The 26346-nt window shown below is 46.6% G+C and overlaps 1 protein-coding gene and 2 long non-coding RNA genes across 9 annotated transcripts in view; 2 read left to right on the forward strand and 1 right to left on the reverse strand.

Moving 5' to 3' along the window:
* LOC119464145 (zinc finger protein 182-like) overlaps positions 1-10124 on the reverse strand; it is a 99956-nt gene extending 89832 nt beyond the window's left edge. Inside the window, exons 1-5 of one of the 4 annotated variants that reach the window (XR_007463492.1) lie at positions 10031-10124; positions 1903-2426; positions 1231-1398; positions 811-1062; positions 226-726 (exon numbers count right to left, since the gene is read on the reverse strand). Coding sequence is in view for 2 of the 4 variants with exons in the window: in XM_049656227.1 (XP_049512184.1) it covers positions 643-1062; positions 1231-1398; positions 1903-2149 (835 nt within the window). In the remaining 2 variants the exon portion in view is untranslated. Of the gene's footprint in view, positions 1-225; positions 1063-1230; positions 1399-1902; positions 2427-10030 lie in introns of all 4 variants that reach the window. The other 3 variants (XR_007463491.1, XM_049656228.1, XM_049656227.1) reach the window with 3 other exon arrangements.
* The window catches only part of LOC125940265 (uncharacterized), an 81892-nt gene extending 59063 nt beyond the window's left edge, over positions 1-22829 (forward strand). Inside the window, exon 5 of one of the 3 annotated variants that reach the window (XR_007463494.1) lies at positions 22593-22829. This is a non-coding gene — a long non-coding RNA (uncharacterized LOC125940265). Of the gene's footprint in view, positions 1-826; positions 848-1918; positions 1985-22592 lie in introns of those variants that run through there. The other 2 variants (XR_007463493.1, XR_007463495.1) reach the window with 2 other exon arrangements.
* On the forward strand, positions 1261-1894 carry LOC125940267 (uncharacterized). Of its 2 annotated transcripts, none has more exons than XR_007463498.1 (3): positions 1261-1330; positions 1499-1666; positions 1835-1894. It is a non-coding gene; the product is annotated as an uncharacterized LOC125940267 (long non-coding RNA). The 2 variants fall into 2 exon arrangements; XR_007463497.1 differs by having other exon boundaries at positions 1751-1837.
* Positions 22830-26346: the final 3517 nt, after the last annotated feature.

A 26346-nucleotide genomic window follows, 5' to 3' on the forward strand; every position in this document is an offset into this window, starting at 1 on the left:
GAATGAGTAGATATCAAGTGCATTGACACAGGGACAGGTAGCCAGACAGACAATCGCTAACTTCCTAGTACTTTATTAAGAGGACTAAGTATACATACACTGGAGTTCCATGAAAAAACTAAGACAGACATGGAAACCAAGAAATAATAAGAAGTTTTACAACTCATCACCACTGCAAGTGTATTGGGGAGTCAATTCTTCTCGCAAAAGATGAACCGACGCTACCTTTACACGTAGGCACTGTCAACTTTGAATTTTTTTTTTTTCTTCAACGATTTCTCATGTGCACTGGCTTGAGCACCTGTACATTAGCAAACTTTTTGAAAGCATGAAAAGCACTGAAACAGCCTCTCACATTATACGATGCACAGGCGAACCTTCAGGGCGGACTTTTGTGAGAAGCTTTGAAGACATGCAGGGCAGTGAAATGGCTTCTCGCCTGCGTGGATGTGCACGCGATTCTTCAGTGTGAACTTGACCAAGAAGCTCTGAGGACACAAAGGGTGCTAAAAGAGCCTCTCACATAAGTGGATGCTAGTGGATTAGGGTGCTGTGTTTATTTGCCAAAGCACCACTTCTTCTGAACGCATTGAAGTTATTTTGGATTCTGAGAGCATGAAGTGCTCTGAAATGCGCTCTCACCTGTGTGGGTGTGCAGGTGTCGGATCAGATGACTCTTTTGTGAGAAGCTCTGAGGGCATGCAGGGCACTGAAATGGTCTCTCGCCTGTGTGGGTGCGCATGTGGTTCTTCAGTGCAGTTTGGTCTGAGAAGCTCCGAGAGCATGAAGTGCAATGAAATGGGCGCTCACCTGTGTGGGTGCATAGGTGTCGGTTCAGATGACTCTTTTGTGAGAAGCTCTGAGGGCATGCAGGGCACTGAAACGGTCTTTCGCCTGTGTGGGTGCACAGGTGTTGGTTCAAGATATTCTTTCGTGAGAAGCTCTGAGGGCATGAAGGGCACTGAAATGGCCTGTCACCTGTGTGGATGCGCACATGATCTTTCAGTGTGGACTTGTGCGAGAACTTCTGAAAGCATGAAGGGCACTGAAATGGCCTCTCGCCTGTGTGGGTACGCAGGTGTTCGTTCAGACTACTCTTTTGTGAGAAGCTCTGGGGGCATGAGGGGCAGTGATGAGGCATATTGCCTGTGTGGGTGTGCAAGTGTCGGTTTAAGGTACTCTTTTGTGAGAAGCTCCGAGAGCATGAAGGGCACTGATATGGCCTGTCACCTGTGTGGGTGCGCAGGTGCTGTTTCAGATGAGTCACTTGTGAAAAGCTCTGAGGGCATGCAGGGCACTGAAATGGCCTCTCGCCTGTGTGGGTGCGCAGGTGTTGGTTCAAGATATTCTTTCGTGAGAAGCTCCGAGAACATGAAGAGCACTGAAATGGCCTGTCACCTGTGTGGATGCGCACATGATCTCTCAGTGTGGATTTTTGTGAGAACTTCTGAAAGCATGAAGGGCACTGAAATGGCCTCTCGCCTGTGTGGGTACGCAGGTGTTCGTTCAGACTACTCTTTTGTGAGAAGCTCTGGGGGCATGAGGGGCAGTGATGAGGCATATTGCCTGTGTGGGTGTGCAAGTGTCGGTTTAAGGTACTCTTTTGTGAGAAGCTCCGAGAGCATGAAGGGCACTGATATGGCCTGTCACCTGTGTGGGTGCGCAGGTGCTGTTTCAGATGAGTCACTTGTGAAAAGCTCTGAGGGCATGCAGGGCACTGAAATGGCCTCTCGCCTGTGTGGGTGCGCAGGTGGTTCTTCAGTGCAGATTGGTCTGAGAAGCTTTGAGAGCATGAAGTGCACTGAAATGGCCTCTCGCCTGTGTGGGTGCGCAGGTGGTTCTTCAGTGCAGATTGGTCTGAGAAGCTCCAAGAACATGAAGTGCACTGAAATGGTCTCTGACCTGTGTGGGTGCGCAGGTGTCGGTTCAGATGACTCTTTTGTGAGAAGCTCTGAGGGCATGCAGGGCACTGAAATGGTCTCTCGCCTGTGTGAGTGCACAGGTGTTGCTTCAGATTACTCTTCCGTGAGAAGCTCTGAGGGCATGCAGAGCACTGAAATGGTCTCTCGCCTGTGTGGATGCGCAAGTGAACCTTCAGTGCGCACTTTCTTGAGAAGCTCCAAGGGCATAATGGACAATGAAATGGCATCTCAGCTGAGTAGATGTGCAGGTGTTGGTTCAGATTGAAGGCATAAAGGGAATTCAAATGGCCTGTTGCCTGTGAGGGTTGCAGGTGTTTCTTCAGCTTGAACGTTCACGAGAAGCTCCAAGGGCACGAACGGCACTGAAATGAACGCTGGCTTGTTTGGACCATAGAGCAAGCTTCAGATCACGTTTGTCTCACAGGCGCAGGAGTTGCAGCGGTGGCAGTATCCGTGATATGACTGCATTATCTGCAGTTGCTTGACTGCTGGAATGCCTCAATGCTGCACCAAGAAAACAAGACGTGTTACCCGAGTCAGGCTTTTCACTGCAAAACAAAAATGTAATTACGAAATGCCAAAGGAATGAGAGAACATAGGTACTAGTGCTAAAGATCAGCTTTTTCTTCATTCAATAAGTCTTGATGGCAGTTGTAGATCACAGAAAAGCAGGACAACCATTTTCATTTGTCCAATGTATTTATGTTTGCTCAATGACCAAATTTGTGAAATCTACACATATATTTGCTTCAAACATTTTTTGAATTGTAAAACATCATAGTGAGAGGATTAAGAGTATAGTATTAGTGCGAGCTGCCATTGCAACCAAGCCTGAATATTGAGTAATACCACCATAGATGTGGTGACCAAAATAAGCAGCATTTCATCTCAAACTAGGTTTGACCATATTGCGTGTTGTGGTAGTTTCACATTTTTGAAATTTATATACTATAAGGGTGTTTATTGGACGGCACTTAAAGCAGCGCAAGGGCGACAGTTAAAAAAGCGCAGCACAGACTATCAGCACGAGCGGCGCCCAAGAGCCGAGAAAACGACCCACTAGAAGGCACTGGAGGGGACGACCCACTTCAGAGTTCTAACGCTTCGCTACAGTTACCCCCGGGGGTGAAAAGGGAGCAACCCGGTGACTTAACAGGTTGTCACCATGAGTGGGTCATGGTATATCTTGAGGCGCTCCACATTGACGATGTCGCGCCCTCGACAGCGCATGTCCGAAGATGGTTCAACGGGTTTGATAAGGTAATTTACTGGGGACGTGCGTTCGACGACACTATAGGGGCCTTCGTATTTGGGCAGTAGTTTCGAAGAGAGTCCAGGGCCGGTATTTTGTAGCGATGCCTTTAAAGTAATAATGCCTTTTTGCGCTTATCGCGCTTTATCAGTGGTCAGAGCGACGGTCCGCTCGCGTTATCAACGTTGATATCGTGAGCGGACTGTCACTCACGATATCAAAATACCGGCCCAGTCGCGGTGGTAGAGACTGAGAGCCAGACGAACGCCCCAGGGGAAAACGTGGGCGCAGTAGTGGTGGTGTCACCGCGAATGCTCTTCTGCCGCTCTTGTTCATTTGCAGTAAAGACCCCGGCAAGGTCGCGACACTCTTCAGCATGTCTGGCTGTGGCAGATATAGGCGTATACTCAGACTGTATGGAAGGATCGTGTCGATCGTGTGCGACGGGTGGCGGCCGTACAATAAGAACAGTGAGAAGCCCGTAGTACTCTGAGGGGCGGTATTGTATGCGTAGGTGATGAAGGTCAAAATGGCATCCCAATTTGTGTGGTCGGCGGCGATGTACATTAAGAGCATGTCGCCGAGCGTGCAGTTATATCGCTCTGTGAGACCATTTGTCTGTGGTTGGTAAGCAGTTTTGCGGTGAACGACGTGACACTCTTTGAGAATGGCTTCGACGACTTCCGACAAGAAGACACGGCCTCGATCGCTGAGTAGCTCTTGGGGTGGACCGTGACGCAGTATGAATCGGTGGAGCAGGAAGGAGGCAACATCGTGCTGTAGCCGCTGGAAGGAGCAGTTTTGGCATATCGTGTGAGATGGTCAACAGCGACGATGGCCCAGCGGCTACCAGCCAACGTCAGAGGAAGAGGTCTGTATAAATTGATGCTAACGCGCCCAAACGGCCGGTTAGGACAAGGTAAAGGTTGTAGACCTGCTGGCGAGAGGTTCGGCAAAGATTTCCGGCGCTGACAATCGAGGCAGGAGCGAACAAATTTCTGCACGTACCGGTACATTTCCCACCAAAAGTAACGTCGAATTCGGTGGTAAGTTTTGTATACCCCAGAGTGTGCACACTGCGGATCAGAGTGGAACGATTCGCATATTTTAGAACGGAGACTGCGGGGTACTACCAGTAACCACTGGCGGCCCTCGGCGCTGTGATTGCGTCGGTGAAGTAGCTCGTCGCGAACGGCGAAATGGTGGGCTTGACGACGCAATGCGCGAGTGGGTGGTGTTACCGACGCATCAGTGAGCAAGTCTATCAGCGAGACAATCCTTTGGTCCTTGCGCTGTTCTGTAGCGATGGTGTGAAGGTTGATGGAAGAAACGGTCTGTTGATTTCCTGAGCAGAGGGCGTTGTCGTCGGGTAAGGGGGAGCGCGAGAGGGCGTCGGCATGTTGGCGTCCGTTGCGGTAGAGCACGCAGATGTCGTAGTCCTGCAGACGAAGTGCCCAACGGGTGAGACAGCCTGAGGGATCCTTCAATGACGACAGCCAGCGTAGTGCATGGTGGTCAGTAACGACATAGAACGGGCGGCCACACCAGTAAGGGCGAAACTTCGTAAGGGCCCAAATGATCGCCAGGCATTCTTTTTCGGAGAGGGTGTAGTTGGCCTCGGCTTTAGTAAGGGTACGACTTGCATACGCGACATATTCAGGGAACCCTGGCTTGCGCTGCGCAAGGACAGCGCCAAGGCGAACACCGCTGGCATCCGTGTGTACCTCTGTAGGAGCCGTAAGGTCGTAGTGGCATAGTATGGGTGGAGACGTCAACAAACGACGGAGCTTTGCGAACGCGTCCTCGCACACTGACGACCACGAGTCGAGGGGCCCCTTACTGCCAAGGAGCTTCGTCAGTGGCGGTATAATAGTGGCGAAGTTTCGAATGAAACGTCAAAAGAAGGAACACAGAGCTACGAAACTGCGCAGTTCTTTGACGGATGTAGGCCTGGGGAACTCGGCTATGGCCCCAAGCTTGGCTGGATCTGGGAGAATGCCATCCTTGGACATGACGTAGCCCAGTATTGTCAGCTGCCGTGCTGCAAATCGGCAATTCTTTAGGTTCAACTGTAGGCCGGCGTTGCTCAAACGCGTCAAAACATGCCAGAGACGTTGAAGATGCGTGGAGTGAAAACGACGACGTCGTCGAGGTAGCACAAGCACGTGTGCCATTTCAGGTTGTCCAAGACGGTATCCATGATGCGCTCGAAGCTCGCGGGCGCATTACACAGTCCGAACGGCATGACGAATTCGTACAAGCCGTCGGGCGTGACGAAAGATGTCTTCGGTCGAGCGTCCTCAGCGATAGGGACGTGCCAGTACCCGGAGCACTCCTTGGAGGCTGTCAATCGCGTCGTCTATTCGTGGCAGCGGATAGACGTCCTTGCGGGTTATCTTGTTGAGCCGTCGGTAGTCCACACAGAAGCGTACGGAACCGTCCTTCGCAACAAGAACGACCGGAGACATCCAGGGACTGTTTGATGATCGAATAACATCCCATCGAAGCATCTCGTCGACTTGCTCGTTAATTACACGACGCTCTGCAGGAGATATGCAATATGTACGTTGCCGCAGTGGCGGTTGGGAGCCAGTGTCGATGCCATGCATGACAGTGGACGTGCGGCCCAGGAAAGTCTGCGTGACATCGAAAGATGGGCGAAATTCTTCCAACAGGCACAGAAGCTATGAACGCTTCATCGATGGAGGAGCCAAATACATCTTCGGGCGACGAATCCAACTTCGAAACAGCACTGAGCGTACAGGAGCTGGGCCAGTGCGTGTCATCGGGTGCATCTACAACTTGTGCATCTTCGAGGGGTTCTACTCTGCCGAGACATTCCCCGCGCAGCAATGTGACAGTATATGGGGATGGATTGCTAACAAAAATAGCGCTGTCACCATGAGTGATTTGCACTGTTGCAAAGGGCACCAACAATCCTTTCTTAGTGCAAATGCGGTCAGATGGCGAAAGGAGTGCAATTGTGTCGCAGAGACCGTCGCAATACACTGACACAGCCGCTGACGCATTCGGAGGCATTTGGGTATCGTCTGTGACGAGTATCTTGTTCGAAAGCAATGGTCTGTCTGCCGGCGTCATCTCTGAGAACGGCGAGAGTTCTATTTCGGCAGGTGTGCAATGAATGACGGCGTTGTGGCGGGATGATCTCAGGATGATCTCGTGCGAGCATGCAGGAATGATGATGAATTCGACAGCATACATGGCGTCCCGAATGACGACGCGAGCTGTGCATACTGCTGTTGAGTGAATACTTTGGGTGCTAGCCGTACGAAGGGATAGCACCGAAAGTTGCGTCATCACTTTTCGCAGGAAACGGCTAAGTTTGGCGTCCATAAGAGATACGGCGGCTCCAGTGTCTATAAGGGCAGATGCGCAAACACCGTCTACAAACACGTCTATTATGTTCAATGGTCTCTGCTGAGGGCTTTCACAGTTCGATAGCGTGGCAGCCCTTGCCTCGTGGACTGCGACAACTAGTTTTCCTGATCTCGTGCAACCTGACGTGGCCACATCGGCGACAATGAGCGACGTCGTGGAGACAGCGAACGGCAGGTAGAAGGAGCTGGGCGTAACATCGGTGACACAGGCGGCAGTGGTTCGTAATTAGGGCGGCTGGACTGGCTCATGACGGGTGATGCGACTCGAGGCGACTGCATGCGATGCAAAAACGTGCAACATGGCCGGCGTAACCACACGCAAAGCATATGGGACGGTTGTCGGAAGTGCGCCAACGGTTTGCCGGAGAGGGTCCCACCCATGGCTCAGGACGCGATGGACGTAGCGGCTGCTGATATGGCTGCATGGTGGGCTGCAGACAGAGCCTAGTGACATCGGCGTACGTAGGCGGCACAACCGCTTCGAACGACTGAGGTCCAGCGACGGCTTCGGCGTAACTAAACGGAGCAGCCGCAAAGATTGGTTGGGCTGGCCTGGCGACAACTTGAGCGTAGCTAAGTGGCGCCGGTGCCAGAGGGCACTGGTGATATTCGGGCATGACTTTGGCGATTTCCTGTTCAATCACTCGACGGAGGGGAGGCGGGAGTGTGGTTAATGGCTGTTCCACATGCTGCGGGTGAGCAAAGGGCAGCAGAGAGAGCTGGCGTGCAATTTCTTCGCGCACAAATGTCTTCATTACTGCCAGCAAGGTGGTGTGGTCAGAAACGGTTGACAAGCCAGCGAGATCTGCGTCCTGTGCTGGCAGCCGACGGGTCAACGACCGCTGCCGGCGTAGCTCCTCATAACTCTGGCACAGAGTTATTATCTCTGCCACCATGCGAGGATTTTCGGCAAGAAACATGGTGAAGGCGTTGTCGTCGATGCCTTTCATGACATTTTTTATCTTATCGAACTCGGACATGGTCGCGTTGGTTTTCTTGCACAAGTCCAGAATGTCCTCTATGTAACTTGTGAAAGATTCCCCGGCCTGCTGAGCTCGTTCGCGCAAACGCTGTTCTGCTTGCAGCTTACGAACAGCAGGGCGGCCAAACACGTTGATAATGGCAGTCTTGAAAGCAGACCAGGTCGGGAAATCGGATTCGTGGTTGTTGTACCACAGATTTGCTACTCCCGCCAGGTAAAAGACCAAGTTGCTCAGTTTTCCTACCTCGTCCCATTTGTTGGGTACACTCAAGCGCTTGTAGATAGCGAGCCAGTCCTCCACGTCGATGCCATCTGCGCCAGTAAATATAGGTGGGTCGCGTTGACGAGGGACACCAGGATGGGCGGGTGGTGCGGGAGGAGGCGTTTGCTGGAAGGTGTCTTGCGGCATGGCAGATGGTAGTGCACGGGATCGAAGCTCCAGGGGCATCGAAGGGGTTTCGGAGCGGTTTTGAGGGTACAGTACTCTCCACCAATTTATAAGGGTGTTTATTCGACGGCACTTAAAGCAGCGCAAGGGCGACAGTCCAAAAAGCGCAGCACGGACTCTCAGCACGAGCGGCGCTCAAGAGCTGAAGAAAATGACCCACTTCAGAGTTCCAACGCTACGCTACAATATAAATACTGCAGACTCACTTGAGAATAAGGAGGAGTGAATATACTCATAATGCAAAGATCAAGGAACAAAATAACACAAACACTGGACAAGAAAATCACATGGCACAACACTTCAATTCATAAATATGTCAATATCCTTACTTTCAACATTGCTTTTAGGCAATTCATTCCATTCTTTGCCTAACAAAAAAAGAAATCTCCTTATCATTCCTGTCATGTAGCTCCTGTATGATTCTTCCGTGGTTTTGATGAGCGTTCACACGAGAAACAGGACCCAGGTAAAGAGATTTCATAATGTTGGGCATTGTCATAATATACTAAATACAAGAATTTTAGTGTCTGGTGCGTCTTGACTGGTGAAGAGCACTCGGCACCTGCGACACACTATCAGTTGCTCTGTAGTGCTGCAAGCAGAAAAGACACCCGGCACACCAAATCAAGCGCCAAAAGAATACATGTAGAATGCAAAACAACGGTTGGCAGATGATGATGTAGCCATCGAGGCACTCTCCTACGTCTCATAGTGTTGCGCCCTCTATACCTCTAGACTATGCTTTTGCTGGCTGCAAAAGTGATTTTGGGAGCTGAAAACACGTGATAGTTGCAAGGTTTTCAGTACCATTAGATCAAAAAAGAAGTAGAGAAGGTAAAGTTATCAAAAAAAAAACTTTGTCACATACGGTGAAAAATTGTACTTCGTGGTGTCCAAAACCCGACGTCCATTATGTATTTTCGCCTGCCGTGACTGCTGTGCTATCGCCCTCTGCAGCTGTTCGCTGGAACTTGAGAGCACAGCGGCCGCGTTACTAGCCACCGTAGCCGCGTGTTGAGAGCTTCCGGGGCTTGAATGAACGGACCTTAAATGAAGTAGACGCACTGAATCATTCTCATTACATGATTCTGAGTGAGCATCGGACAATCAAGGCAGCTGCTGGCCCAATCTCGCTCTTCAGGATCAATATTCTCAACTGATGTAGCATCAGCAGAGTGGCTGAGAGGTATCATCCTCGACGGCCAATCTGTTGGTTGAGTTCAAATCCTTCCAGCAGAATGAGAACTTTTGTGTATAATTTCCTTGCAAAGGATTTTGGGATTCTACTAATAGGCAGAAAAGGGCACCAGCAGACATCAAAACAACCAGGGGCGTTCTGTATCTCCTTGCATGATAAAATTTTGCACACGGAAGCTGACATAGCATGCCTCAGTCAAAATGAATTTTCATATACATGTAAATGGAGAAATAACACTCCACTGCTAGCTGCAGGACTTCCAGCACCGTAGTTGAACCAATTAAGGAACGACACGAGCAAATGGATTTTTAACAGTTGGGTCAAAATTTAAAGAGCTGATGAATAACTGATGATCAGATGCACGGAATGACCATACTCATACGTCGGCATAAAGTCGGTAAAATCGGCACTTCGTTGTATCAAAATTTCGCTACACTGAAATTCAACATTTTCGCTAAGTAGTGCTACCAACCGATTTTCTTTTTATTCGGAAGAAGCGTTAGGATATAACTTCACCCCGTTTTCCCATTCCCCCTTTTCCCAAACGTGGGCCAGCGTGCCATCACCTAGCATAATAGTTTTTCCATAACATTCCATTTGCGGTAAAAGGGCACGTAAAATTTCAATTGCTTTCGCTAGTATTTTATCTTTTTCTTCAGCGAGTACAAGGCAGCTTCGTTCGACTTCAGTCATGCAGAGCGAACTCTCTGTGGTATTCCGAAACGAGCGGGAGACATCCTATATCTCCCCCGATTGAGATCGCTTGCCAGATATTAACTAGTCTTGCTGTGATGCGAGAAGGCGTTGCACTTAGAACTACCAATACTCACGCTTGTCATTTACCACAGGAGGTAGGGACGTTGGTCTTGGAGAGAACAGAACAAACCGGCACACCAAATCGAGCGCCGAAAAACACGTGTGACTTACAAAGCAGCGGTGAAAAAATGATGATGATGATGATGATGTAGCCGCTGCCTTTTCAACGCTTCATAAGGTGGCGCCCTCTAGAGTTAAAATAGATGTCATTTTTTTAGACTTTCAAAAAGCGTTTGACTGTGTTTCGCATTCTAAACTTTTGTTTAAGGTTAAGGCTATACTAAAAAATGATATGTTAGTGTCATGAATAAAAGACTACTTGTACTCCCGACTGTGTGTATCAATTCAATAGAGCATGGAGGAAGGAAAAGAGGAAGGATGCAATTAGAGTGACTTCCTGGCGCGCCGCCGTGAGCGCCATCTCGTTTCTCTAAAACAAACTGCTCCGCGAAAAGGGTCAATAGTGAGAAACTCTACGGCTATGACATTCCACTGCTGAGCTCGAGGTCGTGCGTCCAATCCCTGCCGCATTTCAAGGGGAGCTGGAATACAAAATCACTCGTGTAGCACCAAGGCCTCCGAAATTTGCGCATGCAAATCTTGGGGGCTATAATTTTGTTTTGCTCACGCGCGGTTTTCCAACTAGAAACAACAGCAATGTAGTATAATCTCCGAGATTCGCGCGCCCATGATGACGCGCACAAATCTCGGAGGTCACGGTAATATGCGTTGGTTACACGTGGTCAGAATAATTAAGCAACCCTCGTAACGGCGGACCTCGTAATCTCAACCCGGTTTTCGACATAAAGACCACAATTTTTTTAAAAACTTAAATGAACACGAGCAGAAGGGAAGTCATGTCTGCTTTAAAGAAATCCTAAGATGAGCGCAACTTCTGAAATATCCGGCCTTTCAATGTGCCACGAAATACCTTGAGGTCCAAGTTAAGCTTCTCCAAATTTTCCTCCTAACAGTTCCAGCTGATATTAACTGCAGGGCCAATGTATCTTTTGGCAGCTTTCAGGCATGAATATCTTGAAACTGGTGATACTGTTAGGATTTCTGCCGAGCAGACATGACCTTATTACTGCTTAACTTCAAGGTCACAATTTCAATGTGACCTAAAGTTAATGATTCAAAAGTTAAGTAGTGAATTTTTGTAACACCCAGGCATTTGCAAATTCTCTTGCACGTAATTTCTGGCCCTACCAGTACACCTGAAAAGGCAGAACAAGGCGTTTACTGTTCGACCTATATAACAAAAGTTCTGCAAAAATTAATGTAATGCACATGTTGGTATCTGTGTGAAGCAAAGCTTTTGATGAAGTGATTACATAAATGCTTGAAAACTAAATGAGATTTGCACAACTGTCTTTATCACCTCCGCAATGTGTCCCCTCATGCAATGTTTATGTTCATGCACCGTAGGGGTTACAAATTCATAGTGATTTATTATTTGTGTTCATGAACACTACACCATTTAGAGTCTCAGTCAAACTGGCAAACAGTAATTACATGAGAATGTACACTGTGAGATTTCAACGATGGAGCATTCACGAGGACCAAGGTGATACTTCTCGACGGAAGAACTGTACGTGTTGTTCATGCAAAGAAATAGGTGACCTGCATATTAAAGCAGAATAAGAACATTAGTGTATTGTGCCGCATCGCAAAAATAGAGTACTATAGATTTTATTGCGATAGCAATTATATGGACACTCAAAAGCAGATTTCTGCCGTCGGCGTCGCCGTCGGCGTCGCCGTCGCCGTGAGGTTCCGTATGACGTCATTTGGAGATGAAATCGTCGCTGCGCGCCGAACGCTGTATGTGCGAGTGAAAGGGCGCGAGGGGCGCGTCTTTCACGGGGAGTGAACGCACGGCGGAGAACAAACGCGCGTTCTGCGCCGTGCTCGCTTAAGGGCTGCAGAAGTAGGCGTCTCTTTTCTCCTTTACAATCACCATATATGTAGAGCAAACGCGCCTTCTTCGGACGCGCGAGAGGCCGTGGGGGAGGGGGAGGGAAGGGAGGCGACGTTTAGCTGCGGCACCAAGTGCCTATTTATATCAGAGGCTCCAGCAACAGTCACCAACGCCGCACGCATTTTGAGCTAACGCGGGCAAAACGCCGATGGCGTCGACAACAGTTCTGCGTGTTGTTGCTACCAAAGCCGCTCACCTTACTTCGTATGACATTGCTGTGTTGCTATCGCATTCATTGCTTCGCCCTTAGGGCGAAACTGTGACATTTTTCTTAAACATGCTGCTGCAGACAAAGTGTGCATGTCCAATTGTTAAAATTTATACAATGTTGGGGACAAAGGTGCACACATTGACTCTTGGATAGGCAAGGGTCGAATTGGTTTTGATTCAGCAGCAGGTTTGTGTGCAAGACATTTAATTAGTAATGTTGCGAACTACATGTACACTCAAAATGTGCCCAAAGTGTATCTGTCTGTTCTTGCAGCGCCTTGCCCGTGAGATATACTGCACACGCCGGCTTGCCCTTTGAGCCTGCACCAACCTGTTCTAGACCTTCTTAGTAACCGCGTACGAGTTTATATATGAACTAACTATTCTTTTCTGCTGTCCGATGCACACGTACATCACCAATTTTCTTTGCAATGTTTAAAGGCAATTAGCTTTTGAAAGGTTCGGAACCTTGTAAAAAAATCCGAGGCCTTATACAGTTCTTTTTATGCTACTTTGCATTCATCATCTCACCGAGGCTTTGTGTGAGCTCGAGTAATTGACTGAGGGATGGTGTCGTATGTAGCGATAAGTATATGGTCGGTTAGGTATACGAGGTGTGTTCAAAAAGAAACCGAACTTTTGAAATAGCGCGGCAACCGGCAGAGGAAGTGCGCTGCAGCTTCCGAGCGCCTGTAGCAGCAGGTTTAGACAACAAACTGCCATTTGCTGCATTTCGCTCTCACCGTTAGTTGGCGAGCTACAGCCGCTGAAGTGAGCACATGAACAAGCTGTTCTTCGGATTGTTGCCAAAGTGACAATGAACGAATTGGAAGAACAGCATGTGGGTGTGAAGTTATCCTACAAGCTTGGGAAAACTGTTACGATTTTCTTTAAAAAAGTTTTCATCATCATTGGCAGCGGCGAGCAGTTCCTGGCTGATTTCAAAACGGGTCTGCTTCTGTTCGTCAGTCAACAAACGTGGCACGAATTTTGCACTGACACGAAGCACCCCAAGTTTGTCACTTAAAATTTTATGACATGATCCTACGCTGATACCGACTTAGTCAGCGACTTCTCGAACAGTCAAACGATTTCCACGAATCACAGTTCGAACTCTCTCGACGTGGCATCATCTGTGGATGTGGAAGGTCGTTCAGGCTTGGGATCCGTCACCCGACCAACATTCTTCCATCTTCAAAACGATTGAACCAATCATAGCACTGCGTGAGACTCATATAGTCCTCCCCGTATGCTTGGCTAAGCAACTGAAATGTCTCTGAAAGTTTTCCCAAGTTTGTAGCAGAACTTCACACCCACACGCTGTTCTTCCAATTCCTTCATTGTCACTTTGGTACCAATCCGAAGCACAGCTTGTTCATGTGCTCACTTCAGCGGCTGTAGCTCACCAACTAACGATCAGAGCGAAACCCGGGAAATGGCAGTTTGTTGTCTAAGCCTGCCGCTACATACGCTCAGTAGCCGCAGAGCACTCCCTCTGCCGGTTGGCGTGCTATTTCAAATGTTCGTTTTTTTAACACACCTCGTACATGTAAATTCCTGTATGTGAAGATGTATTGATACACGTGTCACAATGGAATGCTCCTTCAACTTATCCCACATTGCAACACATAGTCATTCTTGCATCAAACATGGGGAACGTCTAACATTTGCCTCTCTAGAAACACCAGCAAATGATCGCTTCCATTTGAATTAATAAAACGACATTGCAGGCATGGAAGTATGTAGAACCTGTGGCAAGGTACATGTCGGAATAGGTGCAGTGCATGTAGCTGTAATACGAATGTTCCTTTCTATTAAGCAGACATGCTCCATAGATCTCATAAGACTCTACGTAGGTTTACCTCCAGCACTGCATTTTGAACATCCCCTCGGGTTGCGATAGTTAAGCTCTCCGATAAAATTGACATGTGAAGAGAGCTCAAGGACTAGTTTGGAAATAAAAGCCTCCGAGCTGCTGATCTAGTGGTATGCATAGAGCAGTTATCTTGTTGAATAAAACTGCTCGAATGGCTACAGCTTGAAGTGGCATATGGAGGTTCACATGTTAACTTGCAATGAACATTTCTACAATAGCCCCTCCACTTGAGGGATAGGTGCAGCTGATCCAATCATTGCAAAAAATTACATATTTAAGAAATTCATGTTTTAGAGTGATGTGAGCCTTTTAAAGACAGAATAACATGTGCTTCAATTGGAATAAAATCTTCCGTATGTCGTCAGTGTTTCGTAAAAGACCTCTATCATTACATTTTGCTATTTTGCATGACCATGAGAAATAGAATAAAGGCTAGTGTTAGTGTGGCTGGTACTCAAACTAAACGCCAGGCTTGTCTGGAACAGTTGCTCATAGCCTGACTTCTTGGGCTTGCTCAGCAGCGTTCTGCATTCTCAGCGCCAAGGCTGATGTGCCAGCTGCCATCTCCATAGGCTCAAGCAGAGCTGGAGGGCACGACACATTGGTTAGAGGGGGACGGTTCCTCCCAGAAAAGTGTCAACTTATGCTAGCTGATCTTGACCTTGTCTCAATAAAGAAAGGTCTTGGGGATTCAGCAGGCACTGCTCCCCATAGTCAAGAGAACATACTCCCATGGGCTCAGGTGGAGCACTGGAGGAATTGGGAGCTGGAGGAGGAGGTGACAAGTCTTTCGAGCACGGTTTCTATGAAGTCTTCTTTGTTCCAAGCCATACGTTTGCAGGAGGACTCCACGTGGAGGACAGGTCCAGGTCAGCAAGGCCATACTGACATCCCCCATCGACTCGAGATACCACACACCAGCGCCAGCGAGCTGCATGGCCGAAGTTTACATCTGAAAACTGTGCATGTCTTCTATGCACTGCGAGGAAATATGTTTTCTTAAACTTCTAGTTAGATTACTTTTGTTTTTTTTAATAGGACATATGATTCAGAATAGGCTACATGTGGACCACTGCAGCTGTGGCACTTTGTGAATACATTCGCACAGTTGACCAAGTTGTACTCATGCTCACAGCACTTTGCACACGCAAGTTTCTCACAGCAAGAATGTGAGCCATGCCCATATCACTGGATTCTGAAGCATATTCTCGGATTCAGAATGAACGGCCCGACTGGACAGCTGAGGAAACCTAAGGTGGTTGACTTTCTCACGCAAACACATTCGGTTATAGCGGCCATGACACGGTCGTCCAACTGTTCTCAGTTTCCCTTTGTAACTGAAAGTAGACACCCCAATACACTTAAACACACACACACACACACACACACACAAAAGGCTTTCAGCGCACATTTTAACCCGAAACTTCAATTTCAAATCGCTGCCGCTCAACCCATCCCATGGACAGCAACTGCCATTTTGGCAAGGCTTTGTGATGTACAGGAACTCAGGGGCCACCTTTGTGTTGTCCGCTCTGAAACAGTTCGAGAAAACATTGGAAAACGTTCCCCGCACGCCCTAGCACCTAATGGTATAGAAGCGGCGTCGCTGCTGAATTGTGCCTGCAATTTCTTGACTTGCGCGATAGAAGAAACGACACATAAACACATGCAAAAACAAACAACCCATGGCAGGCCAAAACGTATTTCCAGCTGCTATAATAACTTCGGGTGTTTGCAGTAAATAAAGGCATGCCATTCGAGACAGCCATCTGTTACCCGAGGGAGCCATTTCAGGGGGAGCGAATTCATTTCGTCACAACTCCGTGTCGCCAGACTGCATTACTGCTCAACTACAACATTTAAAAAATTGATATATAAATTTCCTACTGCACTGAAGGCACTCAAATTTTGACACCTTGTTGTAGGATGTGCACAGAGCATGCAATGCATAATTTATGCTCGAAAATTTGGTGTCACGGCCCCTTTAGGATGAGGACTAGATGGTGGGTTTTCATCAACCATGCTTCCCCTTTTCTATTGCTGTGCACCCAACTGAAGAAATCACTTGGTCAAACAGGGAATCTAAAATTACCGTCTCTCATTTAGCAAGTTTCTCTCCAAGTCAATACTTCGAATAGTGTATAGACTGGGGTGAATTGCAATTTTCACTGCCCAATCAGCGATTAAATTTGCTTTTTGGAGTTTCATCTTTTTTTCCCCTTTGACTGTACCAGCGTGTCCTCTACGCCAGTTTTTTGGCTTTGTACTCAGGACCGACGCCACTCTTACAGCACCTTGCTATGGAAAAGACAGATTTCATGGTGCAAACTATTCAGCGTTCATTTCTTTTTGAAATTCTTCTGTGCAAACTCCCTTTAAAGGTCGTTATTTTTTTTCAAGTTGGGAGGGGAGAATAATTCATAGTATACATACGAGTTTGAGGGTTCTGCAAAAAACTTGGCGGAGGTTCACTATAATAGCCAGAGCAAGGTATCAGAGCGCTCTGCCTGGCTGGTAGGCAGAGAACCCGTAGGCCAAGAATCGAAAAAGACACTCTGCCACCAGCGTTTGCAGTTTCTAACCCTCAACCTTTCAATCTATCGTCCCAGTGCGGATTATAGCTTGGGAGCGGGAGCTCAAGGTCTGCGGTGGCGCCAAGCACCCATACACCTTGATTACTCGAGATTTCCCTACTAAGCTACAGTTCAAGTGACATTTCAGGCATTTAAATTGTTTTAAAAAGTCACGGATGTACCGGTACGTTCCTGCGTTTCTGTCCCACCATGTCACTGATATACCGATACGATCTCCACTGTCGTCTCACGAGCCAGTAACGAAGCTGGCAAGATCTGAGGTGGTTACGGCATCTGTTGGATGCTTCTTGAAGCATAGTTTCTCGTCTCATTGAATTTTCTTCAGTCTGGGTTTCTCTTAGCGTTCTGTAGAATGCACTTCTGCATGGCGGTCCTTGCGCTGCACGGTGCGCACATCCGAGATGGAAGGCACCTGGACTGCAACAATTGCCTGTTAAATATTTCTGGAGTAGCACAAGGCCACCACTCTTGTGTGCTTCTGCCATTCGTCAGATGTTTATAGGTTATTTTTCTTACCGTAACAAAGCAGCGCTATTGCGCAAGCATGCGGATCTGAACGCAACATAGACAGGCGATAGAAAACGAAGATAGGAATGCGAAGACTGTACTAAGAGTGAATTTGCCATTATCGATGTCACTTCTTCACGTCCGAATAACCAAAAATAAATTACCGTGCTCCTTTTATAATATCTGAGAAAGAATCCTGACACTGAAATGGTTAAGAATGGATAAAAATGTAACGACCTTCAATCCACCAGAACAAGATTGTATTATTAAGCAATTTTACACAGTTCTCAAAGGTCTGCACGGATCTTTACAAGAATTAAAAAAATATCATACCAATGCATTCAGTATCACCAAAGCTATAGTTGAACCATGGTAGAAATAAAAATTGCACATCAATAAATGTACTTGCCTAGTAATTTCAAATGGAGAACACAATTTGCCATAATGGCATTAAATGGCAATAAACAACAATAAACAAGTGCTGTCACTTTATATATCTTGAAGCATTCAACACAATAAAATGCTAATGAATTGAAATATTACATGCTATTAATGCAACCATTGAATTATCAACACTTAACGATACCCATTCAAAAAGCAGTGTTTTATTTACCATGCTGAAACATCCTTATGCAATTGATTTCCTAATTAGCACCTAATTGCCTGAATGCATCAGAAAAGTGCTTATATGTAAGACAATACAAAGCTTAAATATCATAATAATGGAAAGACCTCCAAAGACTCGCACATGTATAGCACCTACAGGCAACAAAAATATGAGTCTTACAGAAAAAGCTCTGCAAAAGTTGGGAGCAGGCTCCTTGGCAATCCAGGAGTAGAGTTGAAGTGAGAAATTGACACAGGGGACAGGGAACGACATGAACACTAACTTCCATCTATTTTATGAAGAAAAATAAGTATACATACACTGGCATTATACGAAAAAAAAAACTAAGAAAAACATGACAACCAAGAAATAATGATGTTTCACAACTTAGCACTACTGTTCAGCAAGTGCACTGAAATGTCAACTCTGATGACAGGAGATGCACTGACGAGACCTGTACACGTGAATCTTGCGAACTTTGAATTTTTTTCTGCTTCAACAATTGCTCGTGTGCACTGGCTTGAGGACCTGTACATTACAGAGTTTTTTGAAAATATGAAACACACTAAAACAGCCTCTCACATTTTTGGATGTGTAGGCAAACCTACAGTGAAGTCCTTGAAGAGACGCTTCAAGGGCTTGAAGGGTGCCGAGATGGCATGTCGCCTGTGTGGGTGCGCAGGTGTTTGTTCAGATTACTCTTTTGTGAGCAGCTATAAGGGCATGAAGGGCACTGAAATGGCCTCTCGCCTGTGTGGGTGCGCAGGTGTTTGTTCAGATTACTCTTTTGTGAGCAGCTATAAGGGCATGCAGGGCACTGAAATGGCTTCTCGCCTGTGTGGATTCGCACATGATTTTTCAGATTAAACTTCTGTGAGAAGCTTTGAGGGCATGCCGGGCACTGAAATGGCCTCTCGCCAGTGTGGATGCGCACATGATTCTTCAGAGGAAACTCGTCTGAGAAGTTCTGTGGGCATGAGGGGCACTGAAATGGCCTCTCACCAGTGTGGGTGCGCAGGTGTCGCTTCAGATGAAAATTTCTTGAGAAGCTCAGAGGGCATGCAGGGCACTGAAATGGCCTCTCGCCAGTGTGGACGCGTAGGTGTCGGTTCAGACAGGACTTGTCCGAGAAGCGCCGAGGGCATGAGGGGCACTGATATGGTCTCTCACCTGTGTGGGTGCGCAGGTGTCCCTTCAGATAAAAATTTCTTGAGAAGCTCTGAGGGCATGCAGGGCACTGAAATGGCTTCTCGCCTGTGTGGGTGCGCAAGTGTCTTACCAGATGACCCTTTTGTAAGTAGCTCTGAGGGCATACAGGGCACTGAAATGGCCTCTCACTTGTGTGGATGCGCAAGTGATTATTAAATGCAGACTTGTATGAGAAGCTCTGAGAGCATGAAGGGCACTGAAATGGCCTCTCGCATGTGTGGGTCCGCAGGTGCCGTTTCAGATGAGAATTTTGTGAGAAGCTCTGGGGGCATGACGGGCACTGAAAAGGCATCTGACCTGTGTAGAGGCGCAGGTGTTGCTTCAGAATAACCTTTTGCGAGAAGCTCTAGGGCATAAAAGGCACTCAAATGGCCTCTTGCCTGTGCGAGTTGCAAGTGTTTCAGCTTGAATGTTTGCAAGAAGCACTAAGGGCACAAATGGCATTCATATCGATGCTGGCCTATATGGACCGTGGTGCGTGCTTCAGATCATGCTTAGCTGTCTCACAGGCACAGGAGTTACAGCGGTGGTGGTATCCTTGATATGACTTCACTATCCACAGTTGCTTCACAGCTGGAATGGCTCATTGCTGCACCAAGAAAAAAATACAGGTTACTGAAGTAATGCTTTCCATTTCAAAACAAAAATGCAAGTGCAAAATGCTAGAGGAATGAAAGAACCTAGACAATAGTGCTACAGATCACCTTTTTCTTCGTTCAATAAGTCTTGCTGATGAGTCTGAGCAAGGGGCCAGAGCTCTCAGCCTGGTTGGTAGGCAGAGAACTCATAGACCACGAGTTAACAAAGACCTGTACTGGTCGCCTTTGCAGTTTCTAACCCTCAGCCTTTCAATCTATTATTCCAGTACGGATTACGGCTGGAAAGTGGTAGCTCAGGGTCTGTGGTGGCAACAAACACCCATACATCTTAATTACTCAAGGTGTCCCTACAAAGCTATAGTTCATTAAGTGACATTTTAGGCATTTAAATTTTTTTCCAGTGTCACTAATCCACCGATACGTTTCTGTCCCACCATGCCACTGACATACCCATACTATCTCCACTCTCGTCTGACGTGCCAGTAACGAAGCTGGCAAGATCTGACGTAGCTCTGCCATCAGTTGGATGTTTCTTGATACATAATTTCTCATCTCTCTGGATTTTCTCAGTCTGGGTTTCTGTTAGCGCGCTCTTGAATGCGCTTCTTTGTGGGGGTCGTTGCACTGCTCAGTGCACACATCCGTGATGAAAGGGTTGGCTCCTGGACCTCAACGATTGCCCGTTAAATATTTCTGCCGTAGCACAAGGCCACCACTCTTGTGTGTTTCTGCCATTTGTCAGATGTTTATAGGTTATTTTTTTTTACCCCGACAAAGCAGCGCTATTGTGCAAGCATGTGCATCTGAATACGACACACATACGACATAGAAAACGAAGATAGAAATGCGAGGACAATACTAAGAGTGCATTTGCCATTATCCATGTCACTTCTTCCCTTCCATTTACCCAAAAATAAACTGCTGTGCTCGTTTTATGATATCTGAGAAAAAATCCCGACACTGAAATGGTTAAGAATGAATAGAAATTAAATGACCTTCAATCCACGAGAACAAGATTGTATTATTAAACAATTTTCACGGTTCTCAAAGGTCTGCACAGATCTTTACACTAAACAAAATACAATACCAGTGCATTCAGTATAACCAAAGCTATAGTTGAACCATAGTAGAAATTAAAACTGCACATCAATAACAGTACTTGCATAGTAATTTGAAATGCTGAACACAATTTCTCATAATGGCATTAAATGGCAATAAACAATAAACAAGTGCCGTCACTTCATATATCTTAAAGCATTCAGCACAATAAAATGCTAATGAATTGAAAATTACATGCTATCAATGCAACCATTGAATTATCAACAATTAACGATACCCATTCAAAAAGCAGTGTTTTATTTACCATGCTGAAACATGCTTATGCAATTGATTTCGTAATTAGCACCTAATTGAATGCATCAAAGAATTGCTCATATGTAAGACAATAAAAGGCTTAAACATCATAATAATGGAAAGACCTCCAAAGACTCACACATGTATAGAACCCACAGGCTACAAAAATAACCGTCTTACAGAAAACACTCTGCAAAAGTTGGGAGTAGGCTCCTTGGCAATCCAGGGGTAGAGTTGAAGTGAGAAATTGACACAGGGGACAGGGAACGACATGAACACTACCTTCCAACTATTTTATGAAGAAAAATAGGTATACATACACTGGCATTATAAGAAAAATCTAAGAAAAACATGACAACCAAGAAATAATGTTTCACAACTTAGCACTACTGTTCAGCAAGTGTATTCAAATGTCAACACTTATGACAGGAGACACACTGACGAGACCTTTACACGTGACCCTTGTGAACGATTTCTCGTGTGCACTGGCTTGGGGATCTGTAAATTAGAGCTTTTTTGAAAGTATGAAATGCACTGAAACAGCCTCTCACTTTTTTGACGTGCAGGCGAACCTACAGTGAGGACTCAAGAGAAGCTTCGAGGGCATTAAGGGTGCTTAGATGGCATCTCGCCTCTATGGGTGAGCATGTGTCGGTTCAGGAGACTCTTTCGTGAGAAGCTTTGAGCGCATGCACCGCATTGAAATGGCCTCTCGCCTGTGTGGATGTGCATGTGATTCTTAAGGGCATACTTCAATTTCAAACTCTGGGGGCATCTAGGGCACTGAAATGGCCTCTCGCCTGTGTGGGTGCGCAGGTGTTGTTTCAGATTATTCTTTCGTGAGCAGCTATAAGGGCATGCAGGGCACTGAAATGGCTTCTCACTTGTGTGGATGCACACGTGATTGTTCAGTGCAGACTTGTCCAAGAAGCACTGCGGGCATGAAGGGCACTGAAATGGCCTCTCGCCTGTGTGGATGCACACATGATTCTTCAGTGAGGTCTTCTGTGAGAAGCTCTGAGAGCATGAAGGGCACTGAAATGGCCTCTCGCCTGTGTGGGTACGCAGGTGTCTGTTCAGATTACAATTTCGTGAGAAGCACTGAGGGCATGCAGGGCACTGAAATGGCTTCGCGCCTGTATGGATGCGCATGTGACTGTTCAGTGTGGACTTGTCCAAAAAGCTCCTAGGGCATGCAGGGCAATGGAATGGCCTCTTGCCTGTGTGATTCTTAAGGACATACTTCGATTTGAAGCTCTGCGGGCATGTAGGGCACTTAAATGGCCTCTCACCTGTGTGGGTACGCCACGTGTTCCAGATTACCCTTTCGTGAGCAGCTATGAGGACATGCCGGGCACTGAAATGGCTTCGCGCCTGTGTGGATGCACACGTGACGGTTCAGTGTGGACTTGTCCAAGAAGCACTGAGGGCATAAAGGGCACTGAAATGGCCTCTCGCCTGTGTGGATGCACATATGATTCTTCAATGAGGATTTCTCTGAGAAGCTCCGAGAGCATGAAGGGCACTGAAATGACCTCTCGCCTGTGGGTGAGCATGTGTCGGTTCAGGAGACTCTTTTGTGAGAAGCTTTGAGGGCACGCACTGCACTGAAATGGCTTCTCGCCTGTGTGGGTGCGCAGGTGTCGGTTCAGATTACAATTTTGTGAGAAGCTCTGAGGGCATGCAGGGCACTGAAATGGCCTCTCGCCTGTGTGGATGCGCACATGTTTCTTCAGTGTGGTCTTGAGTGAGAAGCTTTGAGGGCACGCACTGAAATGGCTTCTCGCCTGTGTGGGTGCGCATGTGTCGGTTCAGATTACAATTTTGTGAGAAGCTCTGAGGGCATGCAGGGCACTGAAATGGCCTCTCGCCTGTGTGGATGCGCACTTTTTGGTTCAGCGTGGACTTTTGCGAAAAGCTCCGAGGACACAAAGGGCAGTGAAATGGCCTCTCGCCTGTGTGGATGCGCACATGAGTCTTCAGCGCACACTTGTATGAGAAGCTCTGAGGGCATGTAGGGCACTGAAATGGTCTCTCACCCGAGTGGATGCGCATGTGAATCTTCAGTCTGCTCTTTTTTTGAGAAGCTCCAAGGACATAATGGGCAATGAAATGGCATCTCAGCTGAGATGCGCAGGTGTTGCTTCAACTTTACCTTTTGTGAGAAGCTCTGAGGACATGAAGGGCACTCAAACGGCCTCTTGCTTGTGTGGGTTGCAGGTGTTGCTTCAGCTTGAATGTTTGCGAGAATCTCCAAGGGCACAAATGGAATTCATATCGACGCTGGCCTATATGGGCCGTGGTGCATGCTTCAGATCATGCTTAGCTCTCTCACAGGCACAGGAGTTACAGCTGTGGCAGTATCCTTGATATGACTTTAAAATCAACAGTTGCTTAACAGCTGGAATGCCTCATTGCTGCACCAAGAAAAAAAGATAGGTTACCCTAGAAATGGTTTTCATTCCAAAACAAAAATATAATTGCAAAATGCCAAGAGAATGAAAGAACATAGACACTAGTGCTACAGATCGCTTCTTTCTTCATTCATTAAGTCTTGGTGATTTCACATCAGATCAGAGAACAGCAGGACAACCATTTTGATTTGCGCAATATATGTATATATATATTCTGAATGACCAAGTTTGTGAAATCTACACATATTTTGGTTAAAACACTTCTTAATTGTAAAGCATCATAGTGAGAGGACTGGGAGCATAGTATTAGTGCCAGCTTCTGCTGCAACAAAGTGCGACCAACTGAACATTCAGTAATACCATCATGGGCCTGGCATGCCTGTGTTAACACGGGGTCATCTCGTATGCAACACTGGAGCCTTGAGGCACAAGCACTGCGGATATGCCTTGATTTGGCACGCTGTACGTCAACTAAGGGCACACATTTCACGCCTTTGTTCTCCTGATTTTGTATACTGTCTGCGCCGCATTAATGTGTTTATTACCTATTATTAGCAACCTTGAGCAAGACTATCGGTGCTGTTGTGCAGGCACCACAAACCAGTGGTCTTCAAAGTCACGCATTGTATGAATGCAAGCACAGTAAGTGAAATGCTGTGCTGTGCTCCATTTTGTCGCGGCAGCAGCAAGAGCTGCCTGTGCAATAGCTTCAGTGACATGATGGACGACACCGTGTTCACCAACAATCACAAACACGCCAGCAGTGACAAGTAATTGTGCATGCTGTATTTCTTTGACTTTATTTCACGACGGCAGTTACCAGTAACGATGAATAAAGCCCAGTTGCCATCTGCATGTATTTGTCGATGCCGGTTTCTTCGTGACAAGACTTATGTAAACAGAACAGTTGAGCTAACCACTTCTTGCTTCCAAACTATTGCGCAGGAAAGAAATGATCAGGGCAGAAAAAAAAATTAGTTTCACCAATAAGGCAAAACAGTGATGTGATATCTGGCGAAACGTAATTCGCCGTAAGCCTTAAACTGCTACGGTAAGTTTTTATAAATATCACCATTAACAGGTGCGAGCAAGCAATCTCCTAACAAGAAATAAAAGAATGTTGAGTCTTATTCATTTGTGGTACTTGCACATCCTTGTGGTGAAGTCGAAAGACTCGGCTTTACTTCCTCCTCTTACCTGTCCATACTTAACCACTGTTCTCGACTAAAACAAGACTAGCTTCTTACTGCTGGATTCGTCCAGCATTTCTAAAGTTCATATTTGGGCTACTCCATTATTGGCGTCACGCTAGCCTTGAACACAAAAGGACGCCAGTGCCAACCTGTAAAAATTAGAAGCAAAGCACTACAACATGAAAGGTACATTGAATTAACCAGCATCACATGAAGCAGTTTACGAGGCGCTGCACCCGGCCATTCGTTTCAGCGGTGCAGCAATGGTGCCCTTTGAAGCATGCCGTTCAATTCAAAAGGTGGAGGGCTGGTCCACAATTTTGCTGCACCCTCTCTAGTGGCAGTGCCAATTTGGTGCAGACGTACAGGTGCAAAACAGCAACATAGCAGATGACACATGCAGCACACATGCACAAGCGCTGTTAAAACCATGCTTACGGGCGTCTGCTGTGCCTATGCAAGCAAGGGTGTATGAGCGCCTCAGAAGCCGATAATACCAGCAGCTCAGGACTTCTAAAATTTACGCATTCCGTGCACATTAGACAAAAACAAAACATCTGCACCGAAGAAATAAAGCTGCACTATTTCTGAACTGCTTGTGAACCGCCGTGAACAGCTTCACAGTGGTGTAGGCGAATCAAACGGACCTTGAATGATGTAGACACACACAATCATTGTCATTACACGTAAATGAAGATAATTTAGAATCACCTCCACAACCGGGAAGCTTATGTGCTAGAACACGACGAAGGCACATACATATGCCAGCTCTATCCATTACGCAGACTCTCAGTGGGCATTGGACAATCAAGGCAGCTGCTGGCCCAATCTCGCTCTCCAGGATCAATATTCTCCACTGATGTAGCATCACCAGAGTGGCTGAGAGGTACAATCCTCAACTGCCAATCTGTTGGTTGCGAGTCAAATTCTTCCAACAGAATGAGAACTTTTCTGTATAATTTCCTTGCAAAGAATTTTTGGATTCTACTGATAAGCAGAAACGGACACCAGAGGACATCAAAACAACCAGGGCTATCTCCTTGCATGATAACGTTTTGAACAGGGCAGTTATCATAGCATGCTTCAGTCAAAATTAATTTTCATATACATGTAAATGAATACACCCCACTGCTAGCTGCAGGTCATCCAGCACCGTAGTTGAACCAATTAAGCAATGAAATGAGCAAATGGACTTTTAACAGTTGGTTCAAACTTAAAGAGCTGATGAATAACTGATAACAGGTGCACTGAATGACAATAGTTAAACCTTCAATATAAAGAAGTCAGTCAAATCGGCACTTCGTTGTATCGAAATACCGCTACACTGAAATTCAACCTTTTCGCTAAGTAGTGCAACCAACTGATTTTCTTTTTATTCGGATGAAGGAATTATACAGAAATTTTTCCGTATAATTGCTATGCAAAGGATTTTTTGATTCTACTGATAGGCGGAAAAGACACCAGCAGACATCAAAACAACCAGGGGCTTTCTTTATCTCCTTGCATGGCAACATTTTGCATAGGGAAGCTATCATAGCATACTTCAGTCAAAATGAATTTTTATATATGTAACTAGAGAAACACACTCCACTGCTAGCTGTAGGACTGCCAGCACCGTAGTTGAACCAATTAAGGAACGAAATGAGGAAATTAATTTTTAACAGTTGGTTCAAAATTTAATGAGCTGATGAAAGCTGATCAACAGGTGCACTGAATGACCATTCTTAAACCTCAATATAAAGACGTCGTCAAAATCGGCACTTCGCTGTATCGAAATTCCTCTACTC

Source organism: Dermacentor silvarum, chromosome 9 (assembly GCF_013339745.2).
Source record: "Dermacentor silvarum isolate Dsil-2018 chromosome 9, BIME_Dsil_1.4, whole genome shotgun sequence".
In the NCBI taxonomy this organism is placed as follows: domain Eukaryota; kingdom Metazoa; phylum Arthropoda; class Arachnida; order Ixodida; family Ixodidae; genus Dermacentor; species Dermacentor silvarum.